The sequence below is a fragment of the Puntigrus tetrazona genome, chromosome 4, assembly GCF_018831695.1.
Source record: "Puntigrus tetrazona isolate hp1 chromosome 4, ASM1883169v1, whole genome shotgun sequence".
Taxonomy (NCBI): Eukaryota; Metazoa; Chordata; class Actinopteri; order Cypriniformes; family Cyprinidae; genus Puntigrus; species Puntigrus tetrazona.
In genome coordinates, this window is record NC_056702.1 from 5147541 (window position 1) to 5160371 (window position 12831).

Consider the following 12831-nt stretch of genomic DNA (forward strand, 5'->3'; position numbering starts at 1 on the left):
AACACAGCAGGCAGGAGTTTATCTAAATCCCACTCTGAAATATGGTTTCTTTCCGTTTATTGAAATCAAGCGAGGCCAGATAAAACACAAACTCCAGGACCTGATGGTGTGATGTTACTAGAGCCAGACACTGCATGAGGAATAATACTATCTGTGAGCCAGATAAGAGAAAAACAGCACTGAGGAATGAGCAGGGGGTCCTTTGTCAACTCACGATTTGAAAATTTGTTTCAAATCCAGTTCAAATGTAAACATTACGTTCTTACCGTTTAAAAAAATTAGAGTTAAAAAAACAGTCAGTTTATCATCACGAGTAGCAGAGCCGGGTAAACTACAAGTTGTACTCTATTAATGATTACAGATTAGCCTACAGAATGAAAACTGTAGTTTTCAGATTGCAATTTTAACTATTTTTATACTATTTTTCAATGTAAAATACTTTTAAATGTAATATAAATACTTATATATAGAAGATATATATACACACACACACACACACACACACACACACACATACATAATTTAAATCATTTTTAGACAAACTGTTTAGCTGCCTTTCAATTGATTCAACTGATATTTAAAAATTTTAAGGAAAAAAAGAGAATTAATGAATTATGAATCATTTATTGCTATTGTGTAAATAATAAGTAATTACGTAAACTAATCCATAAAAAATTCATTTAAAAAAGTAATAGATTCAACAAGTTCTTAATTTGAGAATCTGATTACATAATCCAGTTTATACATAACCAGGTAAACCACAGCACTAACGGTTATACATCACAACAACCATGAATATATAAACATTACAAACTAATAAAAAACAGAGGTCATTAACATAAATGTACAGTAAATTTACATTAAATACGTACATGTACAGTAAAAAAATGTAGAAAAATGGACTTATAAAAACACAAAATACTGTGGATCTCAGGGAACAATTCATTCTACAAAAACATTTCTCTGTGTCAAACGCGCACACACTCAAACCCACCGCACCTGAACAATAAATTAACTGTATCATCTGACCGGTAATGGCATTGCATAGCAATGAGAGCGCCGCAGACAGTGAACCTAAACAAGTCCTCATATCACTGCAATCTCTTTACACGGCAAGTGAAACGCTCTGTGCGCCTCTTATCTGGGGGAAACACAGGAAAAGCAAACAGATTGCTTCCGGACTGGTGATGAATTGCAGACCCTAAAAAGATTTGAATAGGAATGAAATATGACCCGAATGTGGTTACTAATGATGCCCTATCGCTCCAAGCTGAATAAAAGGAAAAGCATTAGACATTGCCCCCTCCCTACATACAGCATATCATTAAGATAATGTAGGTTGAGTGATTTAGTACAGGTCATATGTAGAAAACTATGAAGTTGCAGCTTATTTGCAGGTTATTTGGATATGTGCATTTTTAGATGCTGTTTTTGTTCTTTGGAAAACACATTCTCAATTCGGAGAGCCCAAATCACCAAAAACATGGCTAAATTTCTCCAAATGTTCACAATAGTCCTTTCACAGCTACATCCTAAAAAAATGATATACAATGGGAAATGCATTAATGGCTCTTTGCTGGAGGGTTACAGGTGTGAGAACTACAGCCTTTTAAAAGCATTACATTTCCTTCTCTTCTTGTTTGCTTTTCTTTTTACGAAGTGAGAGGCTATAAAAACATCCCCTCGAATTAGGAATTCAAAAACGACGTGCCTTTTGAAGCAGCAGCAATTACCTCGAAATGCATTGGAGCTTTAGAGTGTGGAGAATTTGGCTGAATAGACTAGACGCAATGATGGACTTTGCCGCTACGCTCTGTGACACGGCCTAATGAATCTCTATTGAACTCGTGAAGCAGCTGGGCATGGAGATGTGACATTTCAAGTAATTTATAAAATCCATCCAGGAAGGCAAAATAACCGGCCCTCATTAGGTTGCAGGTAGCTTTGGCAGAATGCGAATGAATAACGTCAAGCACAGAGAACCATTAGCACAATATGAAGAAAAAAATAAATAAAAATTCTAACAGACCTTCTGAAAAATCAAACACTGTTTGATTTATAACTAGTCATTTGCATTTTATTTCTTTGTATTAATTTATTCAGCAGCTTTTTTGTACTAAAAAGGCAAAACTAGTGTAATGGAAATGAAGACAAATTTCACCCATCTTAATAATCCATTTTTCTACATAATTTTTGTTTACCAAAAATGAAGCAGACAAAAACTTATGCAAGACATTACGTACAGGGCGATCCATAAATCTGAAACCTCACTGAAAATATGGGATTCATAATCAAACCAGAAATAATTCAAACCAGCCAAATAAAGTTTCAGGATTTTGACAAATGTAAAACAATTTGCCATAAAAGAAATGAGAAATGCATTCGATTCTGCTTTACTTCTAGGTCACTAATAACATTCGTGACATGCACCGTGACACTGAGCGTAGTTTGCAGCGGAAAAAAATTGTATTAACCTAAAATGCAAAACAGAAGCAATTTCACTGGTGTTCTTGGACTGTTTATCTTTGGTCCTTCGAGTAAAACAGCACAAAGATTAAAGAAGATCAATACAAGAAACAATCAGCAGCGTTTAACAAGGCTTGGGATTTGATTCAGTCGACTCGCTCCCTCCTAACAGATGACCAGGACCACATGCTCCACATGAACCATGATCACCCCGTGATTAACCTGTCAACCAGGCCGCCCAATTATCACTGCATGACACCGTGTTGATGGATCCCCTTTATATCCACACACACACACACACACTCTGAGCTCAACGGGATTATGATTGTCATTAATCTCTACCTGAGCAGAAGGCATCAATTCATTAGAGGATTTGTCAGTCAGATGCACTGAACTGACATTGAGAACGAGGATTTATTTTCGTGTGCTCCCCTGACTCCAAATTGGCACGAAACTGGCGAGGAAGCGTTTGAAAGAGAGGAGAACAAAAGAAAGTGGAAGACAAAGACAAAGACAGGAGGAGGCAGAGAGTGCTGAGAGCGGGAGCTGGCGAAAGATGATACACAATCGGCATCGATCACAGAGACAGCAAACAGCAAGAATGTGTGTAATCTGTGGGGGCTCGTGAGGGTTTGAATTTCCCCCTACTGTGGCGAGTTTTTATGCCCACCTTTGTGTTTGTGGGAGAAGGCAGATGCCAGTGCAATGTGACACTAGCGCAGATAGTGTGTGTGTGTGTGTGTGTGTGTGTGTGGTCCCTCAGCCCGAGGTTATCATCATTAATGGAAAATATTACGAAGACAAAAGCGTACGGATATGGCAGTTGGCAAAAGAACTAAATTAAACTTATAAATAAGCGCTGCAATATAAACAAATTGAGCAGAATACAACTTCTTAATCAGAGCCGGATGATCTGATTTAAACAACCTCTCAAGTTTAACCAATGAACCACCCAGGAAGAGCGATCCAGTGAAAGTTGCTGACTCATATAGTGATGGTAGTTAACTTACAGCCAAGCTGATTTTATTGTTGTTGTAATTATAGTAGTAATTATAGCATTATAGTAAAAATAACATAGTTTCTGATAAACTGTGGTGTTTAAAATCATAGACAGATGGTACAAAGTGATGCTATTAGAAATGTAAGGATTGAAAGCTAAACAAAAATGTAGCAGTATGTAAATAAAGCTGTAAGTAGATAAATAACTAAAATACATAGAAATTAAGTAAATAAATGATGTGTAAATGTTGTGATGGTTTATTAGTAATCTGAGAGGGATGAAATCTAAAACCAACAGCCTACTGAAACTAGTCAATTTTTAAAGAAATCTAAATAAATAAAAGTTGTTTTTAACTAAATATGTAACTGCAGCAATTAAATAATGCAGTGTGATATTAGATAAAAGCAAAAGAAAGAAGTAAATGAATTAATACAGCAGTGTGGGGTTATATTAGTAATCTAAGGGATAAAGACTAAAACCAACAGTCAGAAGCAGTTTAAAATAAATAAAATAATTTATACATAAATTAATCAGTACTAACCTTCCTCGGTCCAATTTTGAGACCAGAGCAGACATACTCTAAAAAGACCCATGAGCCATATAAAGGTCATGAACTCATGGGAAGAATGAACGGATTACATGTATCCACATAGATTCAAAATATCTACTGGATTTTAACCATCAGCAACCATATTCTGAGGTCTGTTGAACATTAACCTGGATGGGAAGTTATGCCTCAACTCTGCAAGACCTCAGGACTGAGGTTTTCATCATGTGTGAACACTTCATAACTCAACGACTGCTCTGCTGAAGGCTTTGATCCAGACTTACACTGGTACGACTTCTATAAGGGAATGTAAGGGGGTTCATGTTTCCAAAAGTTACCTCATAAAGCCACTGACAGGAGCTGTCAGAGGTTAGAGTCCATACACACGATACAATTCTGTGTGATGTGATATCATGAAGAACTAGAGAATCTAATTGTAATTGCATATTCTACTACATTAAACTTCTGCTCGGCTTGAACAAAATTAAAGTCATTTTCTGTTAAAAGAACCATTTATTTGATGTTTCTGGGTACAAAGGGTCAGATCCCACGGTGGTTTAACAACACCAATGCTAATCAAGATCAGTAAAGCTCAATAAAAGTGACATGCAACACTGGCTAAGTTCTTTCAGGAAACTCTACCCTTAACTTTGTCTGTAGATGATCTTCTACTGGGAGCCTGGAGTCACTGGCCGGTACATGAGGGGTTTCACCCTGATTGTGGATTCAGACCATGTTCAGAGTTGGCTGACAGCTCCTCGAAGCTGGCCACAGAAGGATAACCAGTGCAAATCTGCAAGTAATCAAGGCATCAACCCCCAACACAAAGCATCGCATCGACACAGACTCTCATAGAGTGTGCATAAATCAATAGGGATGTTAGGTTTGAACTTAAAAACTTACATGTGTTCTACACTGGCGGAATAATACAGCACATAAGGGTTTGAGAGGGAAAAAGCAGAGTGTTTTAAAATGCAACCATTTCCACTGGCAGCAAATCAAACCTTTCAGTCACTCACTCACTCTGCATCTCGTTCACTTTGCCTCTGGCTCACTGCAACCACTCAAAATGATTTTAAAATTCATTTTGGTACTTTTGATGAAGCCCATCTGCCTCTCCTTCATAAAATATATCATTTCTGTGATGTACTTGTCGGGGTTGTGTGGTTTAAGCGCTCTCTTCAGCCTCCAAACATCTCAAATTGCCCTCTTTAAATCAGTCACTCTTCACTGCATCGCTCATGTTGCGTCCCACTACAGTCAGAGCTGAATGACAGCGGTTCGGTTAAAGGAGTGCTAAATGTTCTGGTGCCAGTGTGGATATTTGGGATTGCAACAGGTTTAATGGAAAAAAGACTGGAGATATGAATGCTTTGATCTGTTATAAAATCCAGCAGGCACTAACTGTAATGATATAAAGTCTGTGTAGACTCTATATATATAAAAACTTTTCCCTAATACGGTGCAAGATGATCATTCCTGATTTGAATTCTTGCTATATGAATTGTAGAAATGCATATACTGAAAATTCATTATGTTGACTTGAATTCTTTCCCAGGCCATCAAATACCACATACCTACTTCCAAAAAAAAAAAAAAAAAAAAAAGGACAATTTCAGGAAAACTCTTTGTCCTAAAACCCCAAGAGATTTAATGAAATAACAGTCTGACATTTTAAAAGGCATGAGAGCATGTCTGGATCAAATGATTCGATAAAATTTATGGTCTGTTGCCAACTAATAATAAGGCCAAGGATTAATGTCATGAAGGCGATAGACCGCTTATGTATCGTTATATTTTTTTGTGGATGACAAATGTGTGATATTTTACTTTAAGAATGACATAAAATGCATATGGGTAACAAAACAGGTGTCAATTATTATGCATATGAGAGTTAAACAAAAACATCAATGTGATAAAAAATGCAGTATAAAAGTTTGATAGGAGCATTGAATTGCAATTTAATTATTTATAATCTGTACATCCGTCAAGACCACACATACGGTGATAAAGCTTAAAGTGTGAGTTCCTTTTGACACAATCTATTACAATACACACAAAGGAGCATAATGAAACACTCCTCCTAAAAGCCACAAAGTGCTATACAGCCTCTCCATTGATAAAACACACATGTGCACCAGATAACCATCAAACCGAATGGAACAATTGAGATACTGCAAAACACTTAGCGATACAAAGAGAAAACATTCCCTGCTTGTTTTCAGGAGATATCCAAGTTACAGCAAAATTAACTTCACAGCAATACGCAAGACAACTTGTTAAGCATGCGTTTCGTCACACAGCTGGAAAAGAGATGGATGTTTTCTTTGTAAATCCCCCTTGAGGCCCATTTCACATTTCTAAGGTCATGTTTAAGGACTGTTTGGATGAACAAAACATGAAAAATTAAGAAGAGTGGGCAGCAGTATATGACAGGGTTGAATTAAAAACCTTATTATGCATGCAAATCTTTTGTTCAACTAAAAGTTTTTTTTTTTTTGCAATACAACACTGCTGATGTCTTAAAGTACCAAGCAACAGCTGCAATTACTTTATTACTTAAGAAGCTGATCTACAAGTGTAATAAACTAATCAAAATTTTAAATATATGTTCTCTGCTACGGATATGGACATGGCTGAGCCTGAGCTAATCAGCGAACAACATCCTCTGGAAGTCTCTTCACTAATAAAACTCTAGCATTCAAAACAAACAGAAAGATTTTATCTCTGCAAGGAACGTGAAACTTATCCAGAGGGCAAAAAAACCATGTATAACTTTCTGTCAGAGTCATGGAAAATGCTTTAGAACAGCACAATTGGCACAAGATCACATGACGGCTCTCAAACATCACTCTCGAGACATGTAAAAATAAATTTCCCCCAGTAGGATTAACACTGGCTGACGTCTTCTGCCTTCAGTCAAGTTGCGCATTTCATACCAAGAATGCTTTATTCGGTTTTTTATTGATATTACCATTGGCGCATGGAGTGTGGACAAGCCTCCATACCGTTCCAAGGAAAAACACTTGACGTGATTAAGAAAACAGAGACAGAGCGCTGTATTCCAGAGCTCTTGAAGCCTGGAATTGCAACCGCACTTCAACAGCTGGTGCATGACCACAGTCAGAGACAGAAACCAGCCCCTGGAGTCGAGATGGGAATCACAGAAAACCAATCGCCAGATTCTTTGATTATGCCTTCAGCACACAAACACATAAATCAAAGCGACTTAAACCCCAGGGAACGCGCGAAGGATGCAAGACTGTTGACCTTTATGTGAGAAGGTCGATTTGATGAATGACTCTGCAAGGTCAGTGTACTGATTGGGTATCTGTGGTCACTCAAGAGGGGCAGAGAAGGATGCATGCATGCGTGCATCCCTTGGGTTTAAATTAACACTGGGTCTCATCTGAAAATGAAAGGTCACGGGTCGAGGTTTAACATTTAAACGCAGTGTGTGAGACACTGTTTGCATCACTCCTACAGACAGCTAGTTAGAGCTAAATTTGCTGTTTAATCAGTGAAATTTATGTAGAATTTTGTGCGCATTGGGTCCATTGTCCACCGCTGTCAAACTAAGCAGCTTTCGACTGGTAATGACCAACTTGAGCGTGAGTGAAATACGCATGGGGAACTTTCTTAGCTCTCACTTGAAACTCCCAATCACGTGGATTCCTATTGGAAAGACTGGATTTCACCTACGTATGGAAATTTTATCTATCGACACAGCAGATCAGCGCTTTCTAAATCTGTATTTAAATATATGGTCAATTGAAAATCAATGATTTACATTTGACTGGCAAGTTGGAGGTCAATTTCTTGACTATTTATGACATGAACACCGATGTGCCCAACTGGGTCCTTGAAATGATCTTTAAAGCCTGATTAGGTTCCACCTGGGAGTCTATAAATTAATCTTTAATGGAATCAGAGGCAGCTGGAAATGTTTACACAAATTATCACTTTCCTTCTGTATTGGCTTCTAGACTAAACCCATCATTTCACGGGTCATTTCGCTGCAGCAAACCCACAAAACATGCCCAGGGTTATGTCTCACAAAGCATGAGGTTTTAATAATTTTCCTAGAAATAAGCAGCAATGTAATGACGAGAAAGACAGCAAGAGCGGGCCTGTCACACAGTCAAATACGGGATAGGCAGGTTGTCACAGAGATTTTATCTCAGTAAATATGCTTTAGATTAGCCCGTTTCCCAGCCGTGATCCGGTAGTGTGCATTTTGGATGTCTCCGTCCACATCTGTTTCAGGCCCTGAAGTCTAAGAAATGAACTAATGAGCTCAATTGGGTGTGTTCAATATAGAAAAATACACAACATTTGCAGTGTTTGAGTCACTTGGGGCCATTTTTTACATGGTAACAATACATGTTTGCACAATAGGCTACCTTTAACACGCTTATTATTTCATGCCAATTAAAATAAATGAAATGATCCAAACTGAAAAATACTCACTTGGGAGAAAAGTGTGACAACTAGCCCCGGTTACCTCTCTAGATAACGCTCGAACAGTTCAATGCATCAATAACAGACAACCAGATGTGCCAAAATATGACATATTGCAAAATAAATTAAAATAACAAACATGTTACTTAACCGTTTATCTATCTGAAACTATTTGCTAAACCAACTAGGCTAACCAAAGGTTTCATAAAGTTGCGTTACTCTAACAAACAAACAGCGCGCGTAAACATACGGGTTACTTAATGTCCATAAAAGCGCGTTAACGCGACACACCTGTCATTATCGTGCGTAACTGTTCAAGTGAAGTGATGGAGGACTGTACCTGTCATCGTAGCAGAAATCCGCGCTCAGTGTGTTCATGTAGAGGAGCAGAGCCACCGCGCTGCACACCAGCTCCACTATCATCTCAACGACAAAGACGAGCGAAGAAAGTCCAGGAATGAATGACACCGATCAGTCCCCGTCTCCGGTCGCTGCCGTCCTCATTGTTTTGCTCCCGCGGCGAGATGGGAAGAGTTTCAAACATGTCTAACCCATTCTCGGTCCAGAGCTGTGGGTTCAGCTCGCATATCTGCTCGCACCGCGTGCTTTCGCTAACGGACGGAGAGTGTTCGGCTGCTCTTCGTCCAGAAAGCCGTAGTGAAACATCCCGTTGCAGTAACACCCTCCTATCAAACGCACAACACGCGTGTGATGTTTGGCAACGCCGCGCATGCGCAGAAATCGACGCACGAGCGAAGCATCAGTACCATTGAGCTGAGAGCGAGTCTTGTCCTATTAAACCGATGTAGAGCTTGACCATGATAAACCGAAGTTGCTTTGGTGTGCAGCATTTACAGTAGTTTTGAACAACTAATACATAAATAAAAATTACGTTCCGTTCTGTAATTTGAAGGTATATAAAAGCTTTAAAAAACTTAAATAATAAATAAATAAACAAACAAACAAATAAGTGTAATTGCTACACTTTGTAAGAGTAAAAAAAGTCAATATTGCAAAATGTAAAATGAGTTTACAGACTGCAGTCTGTAGTTTTGAAGAAAGAAAAAAAAATTAAGTAAAAATAAATAAATAAATAAATGAACTAAAAAATGAAATGTATTTACGACTTTTTTCTCGCGATTATGACTGTGTATCTCTCAATTCAAACATTGTTTCCCCGGTTAATATTGCAAAACTTAAAATCACACTTTTGACTCTTCTTTTATCAATTCTGAATGTATTCATCCCATATACACTATCGCTGTTTAATTCTAAACTTTTCCCTCAGAAGTCTGTTTACATCTTGCAGTTTTTTATTCAGAAAAAAAGAATCAATTATATGCATTATAATTATATAATTTCTAGCAATTCGATCCTATATATGACAAATCAGACTTTTCAGAATTGCAAGAAAAAAAGTCTTGTTGTTGTTTGTTTGCTTACCCCTAATAATAACAACCTGCTCTGAAGGAAGTAGATGATGAATTCGATTTTTTCTCCCTGCGGTGAGTTATGCTTTTTGCATGTGGTTCCCCGAAAATCCCCACTGAGGAGCAGCTGGGGCAAAACCTGTTCAGTGCATGTGTGAATCTGCATGAGTCAAACACAGGAACAAGAGCGAGAGATCATCTGTACCCCAGCGTAGTCACTCCGCTCCTGTTCCACCCCGCTGACCTCAAGCTGTTGACCCTTGACCGTCAACCCCTCTGGGAGGACAACTGCTGTTTTCAGGGATCAACGAGAGCTCTGACCTTATCAGTGCTGCGTTCTGCTGCGGATACAAACAGTCAGATGGAATGGACGTCTGACAATTAAAAAAGCAACAGGACAATAGGAGGTTTCTAAGCGATTTCGCTAAATTATAATCACAATAGCTTACCAAAAAAAATGGTTTGTAACTGGTTGCAGGTGTGTTAAGTGTTTGTTAAAATGCAAATAATACAAATAAATTATAAAATACAAATGCATGATATTCTTGGTGACGTTAATATATTTTAATGATTTGAAATCTTTATCTTTGTATGTAAAACAAGTCTGTAGGAGGTGTCTTACTTTCCTGTTCCTGTTGTATAAATGATTCTATTTTATTTATTTATTTATTTTATTTAGTAAAGACTTTTTTTTATCACAGCTGATGTATATCAAACAGGAAACAGTCACGATGGGTGGAACGCTGCTGCTGCTCAAAAATAGCACCTGCTTGATTTACACCAGCACAAAAACACACCGGGATCAACTGAATTAAAATAATAAATAGCACCTATTTGTGTTTTATGCCAATTAAAAGAACATTTTCAGATGGAAACTGTTTGAAGCCTCGACTTGGCATTGCTATTCCTATGCTTGTTTTATCTTCATCCTCTCTTTTGGACAAAAACTGGTTTCTGACATGTTCTTGTTTCAGGTCAGGCCTGTTTGAAGCGCATTGCTTTTAATCAAACAATATTATCAACAATGGTTTGGTTTTTCCGTAACATTATTCTACAAATCGGTACAGTTCACCCAAAAGTGAAAATCTGCCTAAAATCACCCTCAGGAATATGCTGTGTATAGGTAAGAAAGCCGGTTTGAAGTTAAAAATGTGCAACTTTTCGCTTCACGAGACATTATTAGTCTTGTGGATTGCTTATGGATTATCATCGTGTTTGTTATGGTTCTGTTACATTCTTATCAGCTGTTTGAACTCTCTTTCTGACGGCACCCATTCACTGCAGAGGATCCACAGAATACTGAACAGCTGCATTAATTCAACTGATAAAGCAAGTGTCCTAGTTCTGGCATGAAGATTCTTTATTTTTATACATTAGAAATTTGCCACGTTGACCTATTAGTAAAATACTGCTTGCGTAAAGAGTTGCAGCCCAACACAATAAAGTCAGAATATTATAATATATTAAATGTTTTCAGGTCCATCTAGTTTGCGACAGAAAACACATTATGAGAGCTATTTTCTTCCACAACTGAAGCAAGAAAATCCTGATTTCTACAATCTAATTTTGATTGAGGCTCATGATACACAGGATCGTCCAGCGAGAGAGAGAGAAATAACATTGAAGGCGTGCTTCATTCAGCCAGACATGAATTTGTTCCCTACAATGCTGTTAACACTTCAGACAGCGAGGCAAAAGAGAAGCTGATTATTTTCAGATGGAGCTCATCATGCGTCATTATAGATGAGATTGGCATATGTTTGCGTGTGAGGGAGAAATAGAGACGAGATTGAAAAAGAGAGAGAACTAATAACAGAACATTTTCCATCTGCGCATCCTGTTTAGTCCCTTTGAATCGCCGATGAAAAGATAAATCGCACCTCTCTTTCCTTCCAGTTCCCCTCTCCTTCTTTTCCCATGCAGTCCTCTATTAAAGCGCTGATGCCTGATAAGGAGTATTGTGCGGTTCCTCCCCGTTTCCTCCGCTGACCGGAAGCTATGGCTCCCACTGCCTTTTCCCATCTTTTCCCTCCCTGCTTCCTCCGCCGACCGGAAGCTGAAATGGCTCCCCGCTGACTTTTCTCTTCATTTTCCTTTTCATCTCATTCCACACAGCTAAAACAGCAAAGTTTTTCCAAGCAAACCTTTTGCACTTAAGGTGAATTTAAGGGGCTGTTCGCATAAAACACACACCTGCATTTAACAAAGCTGAAGCAGAAAGGACAGGCCTAAGGTTCACATAAAATGTAGTTTTGCACATGGATGCCATACTTAAACACTGCGCTTTCTGTTTTATATTTTAGTGAATTATTTGCATGAATTCGTACGTTCTGTATGAAATAAATTCATATGTAATTACTTGTACTAAAAATGCATGATACTGCATTCTAAAAACTTGTCACAAAAACACGTTTTTTCCACGGCAAAGCAACTATTTCAGTCTAGAATATCTAGAAAAACCAAATTAAAAGCAGCAGATGAATGCACAGACACATTTTGTCTGAACCGGCCCTAAAAGGGTCAACAAATGTTAGCATTTTCTAGCCATCTCTAATCTTTAGCAAACGTGTTATTTATATCCTGAAGTCATTAAGTCTGTGAAACACAGCATGGTTGTTGACAACAAAACTTCAAGGGACAGCAGCTGTCTTGTGAAGTAAAAAATTATTCTCCACACAAGCAAACAAATCAGTCGACTGTTTCTGCTTTAGGAGAAGAAAACAAATTCTTATGCTTTTTTTGGTTTTTTTAATGATGTACTAAAAAGGAAACTTGTTTTGTTTAAAGCGGAGCTGGACATTCTTGGTTGACGATAGAGAAGCATTTCCTCAGCCTTCTTTGCATGCAAAGGAAAAAAAAAGCTAAATTTCAGGAAATAAGGGAGTGAGTAAGCTGGTTTCCCATCGCTTTGCTATTTCTGTCACGGA

General features: G+C 38.0%; 2 protein-coding genes across 3 annotated transcripts in view; both read right to left on the bottom strand.

The window, feature by feature from the left end:
- The window catches only part of tmtc2a (transmembrane O-mannosyltransferase targeting cadherins 2a), a 29935-nt gene extending 20740 nt beyond the window's left edge, over nt 1–9195 (bottom strand). Inside the window, exon 1 of one of the 2 annotated variants that reach the window (XM_043237963.1) lies at nt 8815–9195. Coding sequence is in view for 1 of the 2 variants with exons in the window: in XM_043237962.1 (XP_043093897.1) it covers nt 8815–8897 (83 nt within the window). In the remaining variant the exon portion in view is untranslated. The remainder of the gene's footprint in view (nt 1–8814) is intronic. The other variant, XM_043237962.1, reaches the window with a different exon arrangement.
- Nucleotides 1–12831, bottom strand: part of LOC122342833 (deleted in malignant brain tumors 1 protein-like) — a 91656-nt gene that overhangs the window by 44528 nt on the left and 34297 nt on the right. The window lies entirely within an intron of this gene.